This window comes from Erpetoichthys calabaricus, chromosome 18, assembly GCF_900747795.2.
Source record: "Erpetoichthys calabaricus chromosome 18, fErpCal1.3, whole genome shotgun sequence".
NCBI classification, from domain to species: Eukaryota; Metazoa; Chordata; class Cladistia; order Polypteriformes; family Polypteridae; genus Erpetoichthys; species Erpetoichthys calabaricus.
This window is the reverse complement of record NC_041411.2, coordinates 83,702,702-83,725,793: the sequence shown is the minus strand read 5'-3', so window position 1 is coordinate 83,725,793 and position 23,092 is coordinate 83,702,702. Positions and strand designations below refer to the sequence as shown.

Below are 23,092 nucleotides of genomic sequence, written 5' to 3'. Positions count from 1 at the left end.
AAAGTAAGGTGTATATTAGCAAATATTTTGTTTTCACCAGGATGGTCCTGCCATATCCTTTAATGCTCAGACCACCTTAAAAAACTTCTGTATCTGGCAGCAGACTCAGAATCACCCCGACGACAGCCATCACTCTCATCACGACACTGCTGTACTCATCACAAGGTGTGTCTTTTAAATCCAACCATGTCTTACTCATCAAAAGGTGCTGACTGAAATGATCTTTGATTTATAAACAGTAGAAATATTTAAGAACACAGTTGAGAGGAATAAGAAGGACAGATTACAAGGAAAGAAAGGGAAGCGTCTGTGAACAGTATGTAGAAATGAAGAATATGTAGTTATCCTATGTAGAAATGAGTTGATCAACACGAGATCATGGGAGAGTCAGGAACAGTTAATGATTCAAATCTGAGAATATCAAGTCAGTATCCACTTTATTTGACCCCCCCTAGCAGGACCCCTTTTTGCCTCCAGAACTGAATTACTCTTATATTATTGATTGAACTAGGTGCTGCAGGCATTCTCTACGGATTGTGGTCTCTGTTGGCTTGGCAGAATCAGGTTATTCCAACAGCCTGATCAGTTCTCAGATCTCAGTCCGATAGACTGTCTTTGGGATGAGGTGGAGTGGGTGCTTTACACAGAAATCTACAGGTGTGGGCTCACTAGCACCGCATACATTCTTAGCATAAATAAACAACAAGAGCAGAAGGAGAAGACTATAAGAATGTTCCATTAACATGAAAAGGCCTACATTTTTGCATTTATAATTAATGTTCCTTTTGCCTGGATGTAGCACCATAAATTTTTTTTACTTTCTCGTATACGAAGTATAGGGGAAAGTATTGTAATCATCCAAAAATTCAACCTCAATATTTTGATGCATCCTGGAGTCTGATTTACTTTCTCTTAGGGAAAGAATTGTAATCATCCAAATTCCTTTTCGAGATTTTGGTGAATCTTGACGTTTTAGACCTCACTGAGTCTGAAAATACAATTTTTGGAATTATGTCTGTCTATGTGTGCATGTAAACACGATAACCTGAGTTAGGTCAACCAAATTTTGCATACAAGTATTAGGTACAAAATGTAGATTTCTATCAACTTTTGAACTGTTTCTGCTAACTGGAAGTGGTACTTTTTTATTCATGCAGCTGCAGATCCAATTTATTCAATCTTACTTTTATAATAATTATTCAATATATTATTAATTTGATTTGTGGTTAATGGTTCTTTAATGCTGTTGTGGGTTGGCACCCTGCCCGGGGATTTCTTCCTGCCTTGTGCCCTGTGTTGGCTGGGATTGGCTCCAGCAGACCCCCGTGACCCTGTGTTAGGATATAGTGGGTTGGAAAATGACTGACTGACTGGTTCGTCAATGTACATAATATAAAAATATAATCATTGTCTTGCGGTTTACTCCTCAAATTTCCATTACCATATCTGAGTATACGAGAAAGTTGAGGGGAGACCAGTCCTGATTTTGTTATATTAAACACCTTCTGTTAGCCCGGGTTTGAAGATTTTTATGGTCTTTTCAAATTATTTTACTGCCTCCTCAGCATCTGCAGTCCCTCTGATTTTAGTGTCATCAGCGAATTGCACAATTTTACTGTCTGTATCAATAACTACTGTACTGTAATATCAGCTGTCTGTCCAGTGGCAACTCACTTTGTGGGCTGGTGATCACGTGTTAACAGCGACCTCTTGTTATGTCTTGAACTTTGCATCTTTCTTTCCTGATAGCATTTATGAAGGAAGCCATTATTTTGTATTAAGTTAACAGAATAGTTGATCAGTTGTAGTAACATCTATGCCATTGCCATTTAGCTGATTGTGTGACAATGCCTGACTCTGTCTGTCTTTGTTTTGGTTTGGCAGACAAGACATTTGCAGAGCACGAGACAAATGTGACACACTGGGTGAGCTAAATTATTTTGTGTGTAGGAGATTTTGTTTCTTTGGTTGCCTTTTTTAAATTGTGAGTGAGTCAGCAGCAAACCTCTTAATATGGAGTCCAGTATTTTAAAGTTTAAGTTGCTGATTGTCGGGCATTCTCCTGAAATCTTTTTCTTCACTGGTAGGTTTGGCAGAGTTGGGCACAGTGTGTGATCCGTACCGAAGCTGCTCCATCAGCGAGGACAATGGCCTAAGTACAGCTTTTACTATCGCCCATGAGCTTGGCCATGTGTAAGTGTTACCAAGTTGAAACCAAATGTTTTGTGCCTTGTAAACGTTGGATACCTAACTGTAGCACACCAGGGCACAGTAAATTACCACACCTATACATGTAGTCACAGCTATATATATTTTAGGATGTCTTGCATTATACATATTAGAATTTCCAGTCTTCAGGGCCTCAGCCTTAATGTCAGTTAGATACGTCACACCAAAAACTACTCTTTGACTACCTGAACTGGATAAGTGAGTTGGAAAATGGATGGATGGATAAATAAGGCCAAACAACTATTCTGGCGCGTTAGTGTTCTGATTCCGAACAGGAAGGTCCACAGTAGTGTTTCATCAGGGTGACAACAGTGTGTTTTAGTACCATCTATGCTGTCCTTTAAAAGTATTTCCAGACTCTGCTACTCAACTACAGCACATCCACACCAGGCCTTCAAGGCACTACGGTTGTGTTTTCTAGAGACAGTCCCACATTTGTGTATGATACAAAGTGGCTTCAGTGCAGACTTGAGGAATGTTTGTTTTTGTCTTTTGAATCTGCCTTCAGATTTAACATGCCTCATGATGACAGCAACAAATGTACAGAGGAAGGGGTGAAGAACCAGCAGCATGTCATGGCACCCACGCTGAACTACTACACCAACCCATGGATGTGGTCCAAATGCAGCAGGAAATATATTACAGAATTCCTTGAGTATGTTAACATTAAGTTTAATTTGTATCATCAGTGACTGTGAACATTTACTGTAGCTTGGGCGTTTAAGTTCTCCTTGGCACACTAGCATGTTGTAATTTTGCTTACAGTTTTTCTTTGCCAGCCTCTATGTAGAATGTTGGAAAGTCTTCCTCATTTTTCAAACAGAAGGCTTCCATTGGATTGTTTTTAGCAACCTAACACAAACAATTTCTGTCTTACAAAAGAGCCTTTCAGGAGCAAATATCATCTCTAGGCACTTTACAAGTGCTGATACATTATGTAAATGTTTACATGTATTTTGTACAAATGGGGCACGGGCCAATTGAGTGATTTGCTCAGGATTAGGGTCAGTCAGTCAGAGGTGAGTACCAAACTATTTTGTCACAACGCCACACTACCTACCTAAAGATGTAGCGTTGCTACTTTCTATACTCTCATGGGCATTGAATTTAGAGATGAATCACACTGAGCTCAAGTTCAGAGCCCATAAAGCTGTGTGAGGGAATGGATGATAAAGCAGGTGCCCATCAGTTGAATTAAAAATACCCCCTTCACTCTTTAATTTAAACTAGTGGACTGTAAAGTGCCCAGATATACTGAAGCAGATGGCCACAGTATCTGCTGCTCTGGCCTTATTAGACTGACATGATGACTTCTTTTGTAGGGTTAAAAAGAGACAAGATGACTGAAAGTCTGTTTGCAACAATCTTGGAGTTCTGATTCCTTTTTTAATTGTTATCAGTACAGGATATGGAGAATGCCTGCTTGATGAACCCTTGTCCAGACCATATTCCCTCCTGCAGCAACTTCCAGGGCAAATATACAGTGTAAACAAACAATGTGAATTCATTTTTGGGCCAGGGACACAGCTGTGCCCATATATGGTAAGGAAAGCTTGACATTCATCTTGGTTACGTGAAGAGGTATTCAGGAAAAACGGGCTTTTTGTGTTTATAAATGTGCAACTGGGTCTTATTCAGATGTTTAGTGTTTAATGTTTATTTGGTGTTGGTTTAAGCAGAGACAATCCTGCTTACTTCATCTGAACTATTTCTTTCAGAGTAATAGGTATAGAGTTCTGACAATTAACCACAGAACATGATTCAAGGAATGAGGTTTGTATGTGTTCCACTGAATGAGCTTTATGTTTATTCTACAGTAACACATAGTGATATGTATTGTATATATTTCAGAAGAAGGATGAAAACAATCCCTGGGTTCTTACAAAGTCTGTGCTTTTCTTTTCACTTTGCCCTTTTTCATCAAGACACTCACCCTAACACTTTCAGTCCTGTCTTCTGCTAGTCTTCTGTTAAACTTCCTCTCCACCTCTGAAGTTGGTTAATTTGCTGCTGTTCCCAGTGCCTTAATTTCCACATGCAGTGCAATATTTACAAATTATTATGGACTTGTTACAGCTTTAACACTCCATCTTCAAAGTAACATCTGCATACAGAGTGAATAAAATGGTATCCCCGAGACTGGTGTCCATTCAAGGTCGATTCCTGTCTTCTTGTCAATGCTGCTATGATTGTGAAATGGACAAAGTATTGATAAAACCCAGGTGGATGTGTAATATCAACCACACACACGTGTTGGGAGCTGTCCTGCCACTGTAGTAACAGCTAAGGTCTATGTTCTCCTTTAATCTCTTCTGCTGTTTGTATCCAGGTAGTTGGAGATTTCCAAGAAGCAACCTTATTTGGCCCTAAATTACACCCTTTCAAATCAGAGAGGTGAAAAGACCATCTGTCTGTGTATATTGGTATACGAGAAGATAAAGCTTCAGCTGATAGTGCACAAACTTGGAGCTAGATCTAAATATAACACATGTGAAAATGTATATAAGTTTATACTGTATGTGAATATACACACTAGCTGTCCTACTCATCAAAGACAGCTTGAAATGTTAGTAATCTACTTAAAATTTAGTATTAACATTTGTAATGCACCATCTATTGGAATGTATTTTGTAATGCATGTAGCAATAAAATGCATTGCATTGTCATTCCAACAGATGACGCATCTCAAATACTTATAGTAAACACAAACAGATGCAGAGACACTTTTCCTTTCATTATTGTGGATATATATATATATATATATATATATATTTATATGTTTTTATATCTGTTTGATATGCTGCATCTGTTGGAATGTCAAATGCAATGCATTTTCTTATTTTATATATATACGCATATAGTTTGTGTATATATATATATATACACTATAAAATATGTATATATAGATATATATACTGTACATATATATAATATCTATAGATATATACTGTACACACACATATATATAATTACACGTCACATTTTTAAATAAGATTATTACAATATCGATAATCTTGATCCTACAAATATATGCTGTTCACGTGAACCTAATTATATTTTTCTTTTTATACCCTTGTAATGTGCAAATCAGCTCTAGTAAAATACATGCCTGATAAATAAGTATAACAGTAAAAATATTATGTTGCTAGGTGCTTGTCTGTGTTTTAGCTTTCAAAGGAAATTCACCCTAAAATTATTTTGTGACAAATTGGTAATCTTCCTCAACATCACATTTTTCCTTACCCTTAGTTTTTCGGTTTTTTTAGAGCGTGAGTATTGCCCCGGTCTAAAATCTGACTCGAATCTGTTCTTAGGCTGAGCCTTTGTTGGTGGCCAAAGGTGGCCTGTTGTCTTGATTCGTGGAGTTGGCCTTTTTCATGACGCCGTATGGTGAAGCCCGGCCCAAAGTGTTTCACCTGTTTTTCGGCTGTCAGAACTTTGGTTAACTGAGTCATTCAAGGTCACAATATTAGTGAGGCTTGGGATTTAATTTTTTAGCTTGTAGTTTATAGTCAGTGGACCAGCATATCCATCCAATGTTTTTCTTCCTGATATAAAGTGCTAATAGGGTAACATAAAAATCTAAGCAATAGCATTTCTCTGTTAGCCTATCTTGTTTAATGGTGTGGTGACACTTAACATATGTTTTTTGAAACACTCCTCTGTGCGCAGCTCTTCTTCAAGCAAACACATGCTGAGTGAGAGGAGATCTATCTGAACTGTTAAATATCATTTAGGCGACAATGGACAAAGTACCACATAATTTTTACATTCTGAAAGCCACTGCACACAGACTGTCCTTTCAAGATAAAGCAAGATTTCTTTCATTGACCATCTTTAGAAATAATGCAATAAAGTACTATAATACCGTAGTGAGTGAAAGGTGTGATACAAAATAAATTGAATTGAATGATATATACATTTTGCTAAATTTCCTTTGCACTACATTAATAATGACTGGATATGTAAAGTTATTGTTTTTGTTTTGTTTTTCAGATGCAATGCAAACGTCTTTGGTGCACCAGTCCTGAGGGAGCTCAGAAGGGATGCCGCACACAACACATGCCTTGGGCAGATGGAACTGAGTGTGAGCCTGGCAAAGTAAGATACTGTAAAAGACATTTCTGTCAGTTCTAACTGCTTTATTCTTTTTTCCATCTCCAATAAGACTCCCCTTAAATTTGCAAAAAATATACCTGGCTTTCCATCCATGTCATAACTTACGTGCTGTTAGGACAGTCTAATCAAATCCAACCCTTTGCTTCAATCTGTAAGGAGTGTGAACATGACCTGGTGGAAAGGCGTGTCAGAGAGCACTGATTCAATGTCTTCTGCCTAGTAGCGAGATCACCTGGCAGCACTAGCACCTAATGAAGCTTTCTTGTGTGTCCTCTATGAAGCATTGCAAGCATGGTGTATGCATTGTCAAAGACCAGGAGCCTGTGATCACAGATGGGGCATGGGGTGTGTGGAGCCCATTTGGGACCTGCTCCCGGACTTGTGGCGGAGGCATCAAGATTGCTGTGCGCGAGTGCAATCGGCCAATGTAAGTGACCTGTTGTTACCACTTTATGCATGGCTGAATTTCCAAGTATTTAGTAATGATAATGATAATGTGCTTTATTTTGCAAAAACAGTGATAACTTTATTTGTGTGTATACTTATATTTTTATAATTAGATGTGGTCATCTCTATGTCTGTATGTAGATTAATCCATTTTGTTGTTTAAACCCCAATATTTACCTAGGAAATGGATATTCTGATCATGTCTCAATAGTCAATCCTCTGTGATCAATCAATAACTGATAATTGTTTCATAGAGACAGCCTATTGAATAACACTGAACATAATTCAAGGGTAAATGTCCCAGAAATCTTTTATCTATGTATTATACCCTTTAAGAGTTTGTTTTACTGTTAAGTAAACACGTGTCTCAAACTGTATCTTTACATTACTGGGAAGTGTTTTAGAGATTTGGGCCCAGCCAGTACTTGGATGTGAGACCTTGGGTTGTTGCTGGATGAGGTGTTGGTGAGGCCATCGGGGTTGCTTACCCTGCTGGTCTGTACACCATGTTGATCCTAATGCCCATTGCAGTGATAGGTTCACTGCGCTGTAAAAATGGCACCATCTCTGTGATAATTGAAGATCCCTGGTCATCTTTTAAACAAGTAGGGTTTATCCCAATGTCCTGGCTAAACTGCCTATCACGGCCTCGTCATTCTGACCCCCTAATCAAGTCCTGTGTCTCTCTCACCCTTTCACCACCTAATAGCTAATGTGTGGTAAGCATACTGATGTAAGAATGGCTGCCGTCACAATATCCAGGTGGGTGCCATACAATGAAATGGCTCCCCTTTGTCTGTGGAAAGCACTTTGAGTAGTGACAAAAGCACAGTATAAATGTAATTAAGTCGTATTATTAATAATTATTATAATTATAGTCTCTCGCCCCAGTTAAGATACTGGTTAAATCAGTTATTGAACACAACATGGAGTGTACAAGCTAAACATTATATTGAGGCCCTCTTGGGGTGCGGTGAGTGAGTTAGTGGCCACGATGATCTATGTGGGTGCCTGTGACTGAATGGCAGCAGGTAGCTTTTTAGCTTGTAGTCCGTGTCTATTCTGCTTCAAGATGTAAAACAAACAATGGGCTGAGGAAGGCTAAAATACAGTAAGTGTTTATCATGGGAGTGTACCTACCTTCCGCTTGGCCAGAATTACATTTGTTTTTATTATTATTATTGATTTTTAAAGTTTGTCCTGTTTCACTACTATGTGCTGTCTTTAATAAATATGCAACCCCTGGTAAATTAAAAGAAATTAGTGTCAACTGGAACATACAGGATTATGGGCAGGATTTTCTTTCTATGGATAGCTAAGAAGGTTTGGTTTCATGGACTTTCTCCCAGTGTTTTAGTGTATGTATATTTGTAGCCAGTAATAGAAATACCAATTCACCTTCTGCTTTAGATCTCCAAACTGTCAGATTTTGTGATTTGTGACTGTTTTGAATTCCAGATGAATGAGGTTACCATTGAATCTAAATTCTAAAAGAAGGATTTATTAATACATACTGCATAGGTATTCTCTGAGAAAGAGAGAAACTTTGGGTGGATATTCATTTTGGCAATATCAGTTCTCCCGTGTTAGATACAGATTAACATTTATTAACATCTTCTTTAGTGTTCTTCATCATATTATTGAATTGTCTGCTTAAAGAAATTGTTCCCCTTTTTGCAGTAATATTTTTCAGGTATTTAAGCTGTGGCTGGCATGCAAGAGAATCCATTATTGAAAACACACCCTCAATCAGTTATACTGTATATTCAAATGCAAATTTTAAGTAATTGAATAACTAATAGGATTATTTAGTACAAACTGTTAACATGAGTTAATTAATTATCCATTAATTGTTAACTTCCTTCCTTCTACCTGTAAGCCCACTTTACTGAGACAGTGTAAAGTGTGTTGTTATTGTGCACATGTAGACGTGGCTCTTGACGCTCTTGATGGTGTCTGACTGGGTGCACGTGATTATGGATTCATTTGGGTGGGATGTACTAAACTGGGGTCTTCTTTGTGTTGTAAAGCACCTCGTGAAATGTAGACATTGGACAAGCAACCTCACCATATAGACAAGGTCCAAAACCTGTGTAGCTAGACTTAGTATAGCAGATGGGGCTTTCTTTTTGTTTATCTGATGCTTTGTGTTCTTTCGTTATTTATGCCTCCCTTATTATTGGTAGTAGAACAACAGATCTGTTGTTTTCAATGAGAAATTTTTTCTTTTGTGCTGAGTAAAGGTGGCACAGATTGACATCTCTGGACACAACAGATATGTAGAAAGGATAGTATAATTTCCCATTGTTATGTGGATTCCTTTTAGCTGCTACCTGATAGCTGAAGACTGCTTTTCTAGAATCTTCTTAAACATATAAAATATAGCAGATGAGATAGGTAAGTGACAAACTTTTCAGCCCATTGGATTGCTCCTGCTTTCATTAACATTGGATTGCATAGTTAGTTAGTTCTGATAATGAGTGGTGAAATCTTATTAGGGCGTCAAGCCTCCATTTTCCAGGTACCTGCTACAGTAGAAATGACAGCACTTTGCCCCTTTGCATCTGTACCTGCTTCACTTTTCTTCTCCAGGCCAAAAAACGGAGGGAAATACTGTGTCGGGCGAAGAATGAAGTTCCGGTCCTGCAACACTGAGCCATGTGCCAAGCAAAAACAAGATTTCCGCGAAGAACAGTGTGCTGCATTTAATGGAAGGCGCTTCAGTATTAACAATATCCCTGAAGAGCCCCGCTGGGTTCCCAAGTACAGTGGAAGTAAGCAAAATGATAGCACTTGCATCCGTATTTGTGTGAACCTACTGCTTTGTAAGATTCTCAGATGCTTTCTTTTGCTTTTTTCTCCACAGTTTTAATGAAAGACCGCTGCAAGCTTTTCTGCAGAGTTGCTGGGAAGACGATGTATTATCAACTCAGGGACAGAGTGATCGATGGCACACCGTGTGGGCCCGATACCAATGATATCTGTGTGCAAGGCCTTTGTCGGGTAACATAATTGGTTTTGAGCCACCTTCCAGTTTCCTGCATGTGACTTACTGTATGTCAGTATGAAGAAAGCATTTTGTTCTGAAGAAATTTTTTTTTACCAATAGCATGAACTGACGTGTGACATTTCTGAGACGTGGGAATTTTATCTCTGAGAGACCAAAAATAAAGGCTCACCACTCCTGTATTCTAAAAAACGCAATAAATTCATACAGTCACTAATGTTAATAGATATGTTTAATTAGGATGAACAGTTCTTAAATAATTACATATATATAGTATGTTATAGTATCATATATGTGTATATACAGTCCTGTGGTCCGTTGCTATACAGTATCTACAGAGTCGACATGTTCCCTTGTTGATGTAGGCTTTTACAACCAGTCTATTGCCTCTCTGAATGTTAAGTAAATCATTGATAGGTAAATCAAGAGGTTGTGTCACATGTGTCTCCTGTATCATGGTACTATCCAGCAGCTATGCAGTGGACAAGCAGGCTGGCATCAAGCATATTCTAATGAACAGAGGGCACTGTGATGTCTCATTTTTGTTGCTACTCATGTGGTTGACGTTGACTTAATTTTCTCTTTCCACAGCAAGCTGGATGTGACCATGTGCTGAATTCCAAGGCAAGGAGGGACAAGTGTGGCATCTGTGGCGGTGACAATTCGTCCTGCAAAACTGTTGCTGGCACATTTAACACTGTTCATTATGGTAATGACAATTTTATTACCATTCTAGATTAGAACTCTTAGAAAGCTAAGAAATTTTTGACATCAGAAAGAAACATCACAAACCAAATGCTTTAAGCAGATGATTTGAAGTTGTCTATTGTCGTGAAGTGCACTAAGAACACATCACATGCCTTCATTTGTGCTTTACCAGCACAGATCTATGGCATATTTGTGAGGTTAGTTCTTAGTGTTATAGGGTGCTGTACAAGTCGTTTGTAACCAAAACCCAGAAGGTTAAAGTTTGAGGAAACATAAGAGAAAGTTAAATGACCTGGGAAGGAACATCGCCAAGCAGCTACATTTGTTTGTATTTGTAGTTTATTATTAATATCCCATTCATAGTGAATATCTCAGTTGTACTAAAAAAACAGAAGACACACAGGAATATGAGGGAAGTGACTAAGAAATGATGGGCTAATGTGGGTTTATAATGTCATACTCTTAGGAAGGCTGCAGATAGAGCTAGCTGTTAACATTAAATGTGAGCCGTCATCCTCTGAGTGTCTAATCTTTACATATGCTCTCCCATTTAGGTTACAATGTAGTCATTCGTATCCCAATTGGTGCTACAAATATAGATGTACGGCAACACAGCTACTCAGGAAAACCAGAAGATGACAACTATTTAGGTAGGACCTTAATTTTCTGAATTATTTTAAGTGTGTATGTACACATCAAAAAGATGCTAAGGATTTTCTGTCATGTCTTTTGTGAATGTTTTACAGTTTGAGAAAACATCAATATACTCCACAATAAGCCACACACTATGCTGAATCTCTAACTGATATGCTAATGAAATGTTTTCATGTAGGATCCATGGAGTTGGCACATTTTTTCCGTGCCTGCATGCGTTTTTCTCTGAGTTCCTTAAATAGATGAATGAGTGAATAAGGCTGTGTGTGAGTGTGTCATTTGCAACCCACTTAAAAATTTGTCAAAAATGAGAGGATGACATACACACACACACACACACAGCCTTACCTCGTGACACCAGTCATACACTTTTGACCTTCCTCTACAGTACTCCACCCTCACAGTTTCATGTTGTATTAATTTTATGCTTGTGAAAAAGTCCCATTTCCATGATAATAATACATTAGTCTAAAAATCACAATCCATTTTAATTACTGATGATTCATAACACGTGACTGCATTGTCTTTGACAGCACTGTACAATTAAAGCACAAGTGTGACAGCATATGAAAATATAAATCATTAAAATAATGCTTAGCTGCATTTAGTCACTCCATTCACAAAATAACTGCTAATAATGCGCTGTGTTTTGGGATTTGCTGTGTGATATGCAGACTACCCACAAGTCAAGGGTTTGAGTTAGTATGAGAATGAAATGAATGAGAATTGTCTGAGTCATTTGTGGTTGATAATTCAGTTTGAACACTGAGGACTCGACTCGCTGAACAATATCTGCTGGGTGCAGACAGTGAGCTGTGGAAAAAAGACTGTGTTATTGTAACTGTAATTTAATTTATTGAATGTACTGAGGGACATAAAACAGGTTCATGCTTACTGCTCTTATATGTAGCAGCTCCCCTAAAATGAATTGCACAGAAACCATTTAAACGTTTTACTCAGGGCCGATGTGTTGTTCCAAAAGCTATGAATATTCTTTATTGTACGATGAAGGAGAGAATTATAAGTCAACAAGAGCCCTGCAAGTCATTTTCTGGTAATGATTTAGTTTGAACTCATATTCTTGAAGGAGTGATAAGTGAGTGAGAATTTTGTGATTGGTGAATATGACAGCATGGCAGTACTTGCACATGCACTTCAGACTTTTACCTGCAAAGCAATAAAACGCATACAACATCATGCATGTACTGCAGCTCTAGTGTGGAGCTCAGCTAAATCAATTTGTTATGCTCATGAATTGATTTGTAAAGAAGAGTGTGTTCCATCTCCACTTGATATCTTTGCTCTTTGTTAGGACTAACTGTCAACTAAACATCTTTGACTTTATGTCTTTTCCAGAAAGCTAAATTGGTGTGATATCTCCCTGTCCTTTTGTGACTAAATATACAAATCCCACCTTTTCATAAGCGTATTTCTTCACCAAAACCCAATGCTTCCTGTAAACTTTCATCTCTTAATCAAACAGAACCTGGTGTTCTTGTTATATGGAGTCCAGAATATGTTGCATGATTGTGAAGGTCTGATTCAGTTCCTCGCGTACTGCCAGTGTCTTTGACGTGTTATGCTCCTGCCATTATTGGCTCGTTTGACTGCTGGTTTCTGGCAAGCCTGCTAAGTGTTTGATGTCTCTTTATGCCCCTGGGTATTGGCATTTCTGTCATGTTCAGATTTTCCCATGAATTTTTGCCAAGCCATGTATTTGGTTTCTGTATTATAGCACTGTTTGTTGCCTAGACCTGAGCTCTGGGTACTTGGGGTTGGCATTTTTCATCAGATATGTGTTCTCTCATAAACCAAACCCTTTATTTGTTTGTTTATTTACGTATTTATTGACTTGACATTGACTTTGTATGATCCTTATAGCTGCCTTCTTACCTTCTTCAGTGTTTGTCCACATGACAATGATTCTTATTCTCCGAGTCCGATGCAAGAAACCCTGAGTTGTACTGCAGCACTTCTTGTAGAAAAAGACCTCTGGGTACTGAGAATGTTGCTACAGATCTGTGCATTTAGGAAGTGTTTGGATAAAGCAGTCAGCTTACACATCTTTATTTCATTGTTGGTTTGTTTGTTTCTTAACAGCTATTTCTAACAGCCGTGGTGAATTTTTATTAAATGGTGAATTTATTGTCAGCATGTTCAAACGGGAAATCAAAATTGGGAATGCCATAATTGAGTATAGTGGATCTGACCATGAGATTGAAAGAATTAATTGCACGGATCGCTTGGATGAAGAAATCACAGTGCAGGTAATTTTTTTTTTTTTGGTAATCAGTTTCATTTACTCTTTTTAGAGTGGCATGGTGGCACAGCTGGAAATCCTGCTGCAGCCTTATAGATCAAGTATTCTCATATTTGCCTGTTTAACTGTATTAATTAACTGTATCGGCTATCTTCCTGGTACTGTGGATGTCATCTCATATACCCAAAGCTATGTGTGTTAGATCAGTTGACATCTCTGAATTGTAATCACTTGAATTGGATTAAGTGGTCTGCTCTTTTGGGCATTTCAACAAAACCTTTTCTAGTCTTTTTGGGATTGCTGTCTTTTTAGACTAATAAAGTAAGGTTCACTGTGTTAGTTCAGCCTTAAACTCAAGCAATTGATGTTTAGGAGTGAAAAGTGCCAATGCTGCTGGACAAGGGCATTAAACTGCATAATTCAGAATGACTGAGATAGCAAAATGATTTATAAGGAGACAGTTTTACCTCAGTGCACTTCTACATGCCACCTACCCAAATGGTCTACCATTCTTTAAATTGCCCTACTAGTAGTAAGAGCACAGGGATTATCATCAATCTGTCTTTGAAAAATGTTGCAATAAAAAAATGTAATGGCTGTTCTGACTGTTAGTATTGTCAGAATTACTTGTCCTGAAGAAAAAATGCGCATCTCAGACTACCTGGAATATAGAATGTACATACTCTATGTGCAGAAGACGTGTGCCCTTTTATTTCAGAATCATTTACGACTGACTTTAGATTCACTAAAGCTGTGCAAAATTACATTTGCTCGTATCTGTGTATACGCTGATGCGTCTCAAATTCATTTAAACCAGAGTTAATTCACTACATCCCGTCAATTCCACATTTGTATGCCTGCACAGTTGTCATTGAGAGATGTTGACAGTGGCGTCACTGTGGAACTGCAGCACCCCCTATTTCCACTTGATATTATCAATAACATTTAATATAATGAGTCCTTTTTTCTTTAATTCTTTCTTTATACTTGTACAATATATAATCCTTAAGCTTAATGTCAGTAGCCATCCCCCAGTTTATGAAAAAGATACAAAAATCTTTGTATGGAAGTGTACGCTTCACAGCTCCAGCGGCGTGGTGTTTGGCTTTTCTGAATAAATTTTCTTTTTATACATGTTTGTTTCCTTTTACACAATTTTAAAACAAAGGCTAAAAATTTTCTGGAGCATCACCCCCACTAATTTTAGCTATGAGCCACCACTGGATGTTGATAAAAGAGAGATAATGGTAATATGAATTAAAAAAATGTCAAGGACTAAAAAGCATATATTTGAGAACAGAGCCTTTTTTGAAACTTTTTCAAATATATATACAGTGGTACCTCTAGTCACGACTGTAATTCATTCCAAAACTCTGGACGCGACCCGATTTGGCCGCGACCTGAACGTAATTTCCCCATAAGATTGTATGTAAATACAATGAATCTGTTCCAGCCCATACAAACTATGTAATTTTTTTTTTTTAAGATTTTTAAGCACAAAAATAGTTAATTATACCATAGAATGCACAGTGTAATAGTAAACTAAACGTAAAAACATTGAATAACAGAGGAAACTAACATCGTAAGAGTTCACGCTTCACCCTTACAAACCACTCGCTGTAAATACTTTTTTTATGAGTTTTAAGCACAGGGAAAAAAATTAAGTTTGAAAAATCCTTAATTTATACCAAAACTAACCATAAACAACCAAGAAAACTAACCTTGCATGAGTTGAGTTCTGGCGTGAAGGAAGTGAGGAGGAAGCTGGGTGGAGAGGAGGTTACAGTTTTGAGGGAGAGTCCGGCTCCGCAATGGAAGATTTCAATTTAGAAATCAATAGATTTCTAATAGATTTCGACTTCTTGTACTCGGCGGCAAGATCGGTAACATGAACACCACACTAATACTTTTCAGTATTATTCAGTACTTTTCTTTCTTTAATTGGATTTCAGTTTTCTTCGAACCTTTCTTCTCACCAACACTACCAGTCTTCACTTCCTTAGAGGCCATTGTTAATTGCAAAATTAAAGCAAAAGCACACGAAATAGAACTCTGAGTTCACAGCGAATGCACAAACATCTGACCAAGAATGATGTACAGGGAGAGACTGAACACGTGTGGAAATCACTGGCGCGTAACAAACCGGAAGGGAAACTGGCCGCCAGTGTTTTTGTTCGCCACCAGAGTGTGTGGTCATGAACAGATGCAAAAGTTTGGCAAACTTTTTGATCGCAACCTGATTTGTACGTGTTTCAGAAACATTCGTGACCAGAGGTTCTACTGTATTCTTCCTGCTACTACTTGAAAATGCAAATTAAACACTCTAAACAGCACAGTCATGCAAGAAACAAATGCTTTATTAGATAGTGTTCTGGAGATGGCTGGAGATAAGAGGCAGCCATCAAGCCCGGACATGACATTAGGCCATCTCACTGTTACCCACGTTGGACCAGTTTACAGTGCCTACCTAACCAGGAAACATGGCTTTGTACCCTGAAAACAATCCTATAAAGAGACTTAAATGAACTTAGAAATCGATTTAAGGGTTATATACCATGAGAAGCACCTCCATGCAGTTCAAAAGAACTACTAAGTGCTGTGATACAACACCGAATACAATAAGTAGAATTATAAAATATTATAGGAGACACACAGCACTCTCTGGTAATGACTATGATTTTCATTACCTCCATGCCTTTGCTGGTTTAAATACTTTTTTGGGGCAACAGTGATGAGTATGCAGATCAAAGTCATGTTTTATTTATGTTTTTATTTCTTTGGTATTATTTAAAAAAACAGAGACAGTGCAATTTCACAAATTGTGGGAGAGTTGTTCTCCCTCTAAAATTAAACTTTTGCTTCAGTATTTTTCACAGAAATGCATAGCACCTTCTGGAATGCTGATGATTATGTTTGTGAAGCTCGCCCCTCATTTATTACATACATCCTGATTTTGTTAAGCCGTCATGCACAAGCATAAATTATTGATGATAAAGGCATTATCATGATTTATTTACTGTATTTCTTCAAGGAATCAGTAAGGTACCGTCTATTAATCTACTTGGTAAACGGATTCATCTAGTGTATCAATTGATAAGTAGATAGTTTGACAAATTTTCTACCTATTCATCCATTATCAAACCTACATAATCCAGTGTAGAGTCATGGGGTATGGCACATACCCTCAAAGTACACTCACACACAGGACAGATTTAGATTAGATTAGACTCAGCTTTACAGGCGGAGTGGTGGCTCGGAGGCTAGGGATCTGCACTGGCAATCGGATGGTTGCTGGTTTGAATCCTGTAAATGCCAATAGGGACTCTGCTCTGTTGGTCCGTTGAGCAAGGAACATAACCTGCAATTGCGGAGCTCTTTGAGTAGTGAGAAAAATGCAAAGAATTATTATTTATTGTCATTGGACACATTACAGGTACCTTGACAATGAAATGCAGTTTCGAGTCTAACCAGACGTGTAAGTAATCAGATAAATATAAATATACAGCAGTGAGGGATTGTACAGACAATAGTAAGTCAAGAACATATGCAGAACGATTAGTGAGACAGTGTATACAATAAGTACAGTAGAATTAGAATAGGCAGTAAAGTATAAAAACAGTTCAGATAACAGAAACAGTAACATACAGACAGCTGTATAGCTACAAGTACAGCAGAGCCCTGATAGACCTGAGGTAGTCATAGTCCAGGACTGCAGTACAAACTTGATAGACCTGACGGGGTTGTATGGTGTTTACGGAGAGGTGGCCTAGAACTTGGACTTGAGTGTAGACGCTGTTTCTGAGACTGCTGGTGCTGGCACATAGGCTCCTATAACACCTCACACACAGAAGGTAAAAGGATAAACAGACCACAGCTGGGGTGAAAGGGGTTCCTGAGGATGCTTTGTGCCCCCCACAGACACAGTTACGAGGAACAAGTCACCAAATATGTGCTGGACACTTTTCACCACCCTCTATCCAGAAACTTCCAGGCTGAAAAGGTGCTAATAGGATGGGCAAGTTATATAGTGCCCTACACTAGTGAGGCCCCAGCTGGAGTAGCATGTGCAGTTTGGGTCTCCATATTACAAAAGGGCAGATCAGCACTAGATGAAGTCAAGAGCAGGGCAGCTAAGTCGATTCATGACTGAGAAGGTATGAGCTGTGCGAAAGCCTGAAGGAGTTAAACCTTTTTAGTTTAAGCAAGCAAGAGATTAAGAGGTGCCATGATTGAAGTGTTTAAAATTATGAAGTGAATTAGTATAGCAGATCCCTGCTGTTACTTTAAATTAAATTCTTCCTTAAGAACACGTGGACACAGTTGGAAACTTGTTAAGGGCAACATTTTGCACAAATGTAAGAAAATGTTTCTTCACACAAAGAACTACAGACATATGGAATAAGTGACAAAGTAATTTGGTGGAGAGCAGGACTTAAGGGGCCTTTAAATCTCGACTCGGTGTTTTTAAGAGAATCTAATGAAACAGGACTGGTGAGCTTGTTGGGCTGAATAGCACGTTCTTGTCAAGATGTTTGTAATGTACCTCTCTCTACCCCCCAAACTCAAGCCCAATATGTAAATATAATTGCTTTTTCTTTGTTTATCTCACTGATTACATTTCTTTTTATTCCCTTTTTGGTTTCTTCTCAGAGTCTGGGAGTGTCCTGGTTGTTCAATGTGTGATGCTGCTACTGTTAGATCAAGAGCCCTGAGTTCAGAATACGCTCCCCACTTATGTGTGTGGGCTCTGCGTGTTCTCCCTGGGTTTTCTTCATGGTGCTCTGGTTTTCTACACCACATCCGAAGTGATATGCAGTTTAGGTTATTTGTCAACTATTAAAAATTGCCGTGTGAGTGTGTGCATGAATGAGGCCTTCAGTGGACATGTGCCCTGCCAAGGGTGGGTTCCTGCTTTGTGCCTGATGCTGTGAAATTAGGCTCCAGCCCCTCACATTCCTGTATTACAGGGGTTTTAGAATTTCAGGTTATGTTCTCCGTTTCTTCTGAAGCACACTAGTTAGTGTCTGTTCCTCCCTGGCTAACCACATACATTTCTAATATATATTTTTCTTACCCCCACCTCCACCCCCCAAACAGGTCTTATCAGTGGGAAACTTGTACAACCCGGATGTGCGGTACTCCTTCAACATTCCCATTGAGGATAAACCACAGCAGTACTTTTGGGATGTGTATGGCCCTTGGCAGGAGTGCAGCAAGCTTTGCCAAGGTATGTGCTGAGAAGGACAAACTGCAACAACTTGTACTAGGACTGTAACATTCAATTTGAATCCCTTCTCTCGGAATATGCCTTACAAATAAATGCTGTCCTAATTTCCCTTTCCATGAACTGGTCCATTACTGTATGTGCATGGGCTAAGCATTGGGTTCCAGCTCAAACTATAGTGCCACTGTGGCACATATATAGAATTCTTTTGAACGTGTATAGTCCATAATAAACAAAGCTGTTGTATTGTTTGAATGCCTAATAGAAAGTTGGAAACTCAAAAGTTCACTTTGTGAGAAGAAATTGGGAGTCATAGTGGACTGGTCACTCAATCTCCATTATATGTAGTGCCTCTCATAGTGAACGCCAATGTTTGGACAAGTTATTTAAGAGTGCATGATAAGATCTTGTTCTGTGCTATCCTGAATCCTAAAAAAATGATAGATAGATACTTTATTAATCCCAATGGGAAATTCACATTCTCCAGCAGCAGCATACTGATACAGTAAACAATGTTAAATTAAAGATTGATAATAATGCAGGTAAAAAACAGACAATAACTTTGTATAATGTTAAATGTTAACGTTTACCCCCCCCCCCGGGTGGAACTGAAGAGTCACATAGTTTGGGGGAAGAACGATCTCAAAAAACAGCTAAAAGCAAGTAGACAAAATTGTAAAGCAAGAAGGGATTTTGATTCACGGGAAAGAATATTCATTTTTGGGTGAACACAAAGAAAAAAGGAAAACAAATGAAACCTCAAGTCCCGGTGGTCTTTGTACACACAGCGTTGTCCCCGACTACTGTTTAAAGTGACTGATCCTCTTACTATGCTAAATGAATGCATTACACCAGAATTACAAAACACGACAAGCAGACAATAACTAATAACCTAATTCACAATAGGGAGTCTTGTATCTTGAGAGATTTTCCTCGTTCAAGATGCAGACGAACTGTGACCAGAATCTCCTCTTCAGTCTCTCTCGATTCCTGTCTTCAGGCAGCCATACCGTCTACCTGATGGTGGCACAGAGGAGAGATAGGCTGGCATCCCTGATAGTTTTCTTCGCCCTGGTCAGACACTGCTTGGTGTAGTTGTCCTGGAGGTTAGAGAGGGCACACCTAGTGATGTGTTCAGCCGACCAGGCCAGTGTCTTCAGAGTCTTACCATTGTGCTGTTTTTAAATCAAGCATTGACACTTGCTGGCAGGATACTTTCGAGTCTGGTTGCGTAGAATGTTTTTTGTTTTGTTTTTAAATAGGTGAACGGAAAAGGAAAATCCTTTGCAGCAGAGAATCCGATCGAGTTGTGGTCTCTGATCAAAGATGTTACGGTTCCCAGAGACCCTCTGCAATAACCGAGCTATGCAACACAGAATGTGAACTGAGGTAAGCGAAGAAAGTGTAGCAGTATACTAAAACCCTTTGGCCATGAGTTAAAAAATGAATTGAGCCATAGGGTATTTTAGGGAACGCCATGTGACCCCAATGACAAAACAGGTGACCCTGAACTGTGTTTTGGTGGGTTTCAGATAGTTAGGCTATGACCTTTAAGGGGGCTGACTTCTCAGCCTCTGACACATTAGCTGTTTTTTAAAACTGTGCTTATTGCTCAGCACTGCTGGTGGGGCCTTCAGGTCTAAGATACTTCACAGCAGCAGGCCACTGAGTGCCGTCTTTGGGATGTTCCTAGAGGAGCCCATGCATGCAGTTTCCATTCTAGCATTTGAATCCAGACTGCTTTAACTCTAGGGCAGTAGCACTAACTAATGCAGCACTATGCCCCCCGCTTCCAGTGTGTGATCCTAGTCATGCGATAATATGGGATCTGCCCCTTGAATGTATAGTCGCAATCTAAACTGTTCTCTGTCTCTCTCCCTCTGAAAGGTGGCATATAGCCAGGAGAAGCGAGTGTACTGCTCAGTGTGGACCAGGCTATAGGACACGAGAGCTTTACTGTGCCAAATACAGCCGCTCCGAGGGAAAAACCGAAAAGATTGATGACCGCTTCTGCAGCAGCCAACGCAAACCAGATGATAGGGAGGTGTGTCATGGCGACTGTAATGTAGGAGGTTGGCAGTATTCTTCTTGGACAGAAGTAAGTTCCCCCTGGTGCTCCCAGTGCGGACACATTTTTATTTTCTTGTACCTTCCCAAATTGACATCCCTCTGCTTTTGTCTTCCTCTCTGTCTTCTTCTCTCTAATTCTCTCTGTCTGTGGAGTGTTCAAAAAGCTGTGGCGGTGGCACTCGAAGACGAGGAGCTGTCTGTGTCAGTTCTCTTGGTGGAGTTCTGGATAACAGCAAATGCAATCAGCAAGACAAGCTGGACATGCAGCAGTGCAACGAGTTTCTCTGCCCCCAGTGGAAAACTGGCGACTGGTCTGAAGTGAGTGGCATTTAAGGAGGACCTCGATAGGCTTTGAGTTTAGTTACAACCAAGCACCATCAAGTTTTAAGACAATAGAATGGCCATGATCCATCTAGAAAAGTGTGAGGCCTAATTTTATAGAATGTGATGTTAATTTCAGGAAGGTAAGGGGAATCTGGGAGATTCCATATTGACTTTAATGGGAAACTGGGATCACAGGTTAGTGAACCTCCACTTGAGTTCTAGATGGATAAGGCAACCCTTGTTGTTATTAAGAAAAGGCTGCCATGTATTACTCAGAGAAGGGTCTGGTGTGCTAGTTGGGTTAAACACACAGAGGTACTCCCAGTGTGCACCATGACTAAAACATTTGTGTTTAACTGGAACACGGGTAGCATACCAGCACTGCACACAGGCGGGGTCATTTCACCTCTTAATTTGTCTTCTAAAGAAAGCCGGAGACGTCAGAGTATATTTAGAAGAGTCAGATTTAGTTTGTTTGTTTATTTTTTCATTTCCTTGACCCACTTATTCCCTCACTGATATACGTGTGGGGTTTGAATCCAGCACCTGCTTGTTGTTTTCATGGAGTTTGTATAACTCCCCCCTGTCTGCACGGGTGTTCCTTTGGTTAATCGAGTTCTGTCTCATATCTTATAGACATGCATGTTAAGCTAATTGTCAACTTTAAATTTACTATTTGTGGTCAGTGCCTGACTGGGCTCTGTGATGGATATGCTGGCACCCCACAGCTTTGAATTGTGTTAAGCAGGTCTGAGAATATTATGTTACTATTTATATACACTTTAATGTTCAGTCTGTAGGAGCACAGGAGTGGTACTGGAGGGGCACAACCTAAATACCAGGTGTTGAGAGAACAGTGCAGTAATACAGACAGTAACGTTTGTATAACAGTAACGTCACGAGTATTTGAGTAGTTAAAGCACTGAAAGTGTTTATGAATGCTGTGCCAAAGTCCAGGGAAAAGAGCTTCTAGCAAAGAAATGAGTGAAATAGTCGCCTCAGAAAGTCATGAACAGAAAGAAAACCCCAGGAGTTTGCCTTGTGATAAACCCCCAATCAACGCCTGTTTCCTACGGGGGAGTTTTTAGCCTTTCTGTGGCCTTAAGTGGCTACTTGGGGCCTGCAGGCGGTGGGGGTCCTCGATGCACACAGAGAAGGAGAGTAAGAAGGGTTGTTACGCACTGAGCAGTTGCTTAGCTTGTTTATGCTAGGAAATGGCTGTAGTCGTGTGTCTGTAACTTGTCAGAAGCAAACGTCGCTGCACACCGAGCACAAGGCAGTGGCGTAGGTACATTTATGGTACATCTGTGCTCTGACAGCAACACGGGCTCACTTTAATTAGCACTACTGGCCGAATAAGCCTTTGGAGAAAGTCTGAAAGAGTGAATTCAGTTTTTAAAGGTACCAAGTCAGTTTAAATATATATATATATATATATATATATATATACTGTATACTATGAATTCTGCATTGACTGTATGCTTGGCCAAAGAAACGAGGCTTCTAACTTAAAGCTTTATTAACAAATAAGCCATCAGTTTCTAAAAGGAGTCCATGCTCAACACTTTGATGTCATCTGAAATGAATATCTAAGGAATGATTTGGTCAATTTGTGCATAATCAATGGCTATAGCGTTACGATATTTTAGATGTACAAAATGTGCATTGTAGTTGAAAATGCACTGTATTTTTAATAATTCTGACCTTTTCTATAAATACTTCTTTTTACCAAATACATGTGGTCTGATTTCTCGAACAAGACGTCTTTGCATGGTGGCACAGCGTGACTCCTCTTCGTCAGGAGGGGGCCAACCATTTTGAACAAGTGCCACGTTACCTTCTTGTGCTCCTAATCGAAATGCCTCACGTCAGCTGCACAGTTATTGAGGTGTCTGTCTTTTGCTGTTTTTGTGGTTTTGGTGAAAGTCGGATTGCCTTTAAGACACCTGCCAATAGGGCAGTCTGTGAGTGTGTCCTGTGCTAAACTGGCACCATTTTCAGCGATGATTGCTGGCCTTAAACCCGTATAACGTTTATAGGACCACTGTGG

The 23,092-nt window shown here is 39.2% G+C and overlaps 1 protein-coding gene across 3 annotated transcripts in view; it reads left to right on the top strand.

Moving 5' to 3' along the window:
- The window catches only part of adamts9 (ADAM metallopeptidase with thrombospondin type 1 motif, 9), a 512,150-nt gene that overhangs the window by 405,663 nt on the left and 83,395 nt on the right, over positions 1-23,092 (top strand). For all 3 annotated transcript variants that reach the window (XM_051921185.1, XM_051921184.1, XM_028824025.2), the window contains 16 exons: positions 41-165; positions 1,885-1,925; positions 2,088-2,193; positions 2,738-2,884; positions 3,630-3,771; positions 6,226-6,330; positions 6,630-6,775; positions 9,388-9,569; positions 9,662-9,798; positions 10,394-10,511; positions 11,065-11,160; positions 13,265-13,431; positions 18,522-18,651; positions 19,911-20,037; positions 20,536-20,746; positions 20,872-21,036. In XM_051921185.1, the coding sequence (XP_051777145.1) occupies positions 41-165; positions 1,885-1,925; positions 2,088-2,193; positions 2,738-2,884; positions 3,630-3,771; positions 6,226-6,330; positions 6,630-6,775; positions 9,388-9,569; positions 9,662-9,798; positions 10,394-10,511; positions 11,065-11,160; positions 13,265-13,431; positions 18,522-18,651; positions 19,911-20,037; positions 20,536-20,746; positions 20,872-21,036 (2,145 nt within the window). The remainder of the gene's footprint in view (positions 1-40; positions 166-1,884; positions 1,926-2,087; positions 2,194-2,737; positions 2,885-3,629; positions 3,772-6,225; positions 6,331-6,629; positions 6,776-9,387; positions 9,570-9,661; positions 9,799-10,393; positions 10,512-11,064; positions 11,161-13,264; positions 13,432-18,521; positions 18,652-19,910; positions 20,038-20,535; positions 20,747-20,871; positions 21,037-23,092) is intronic.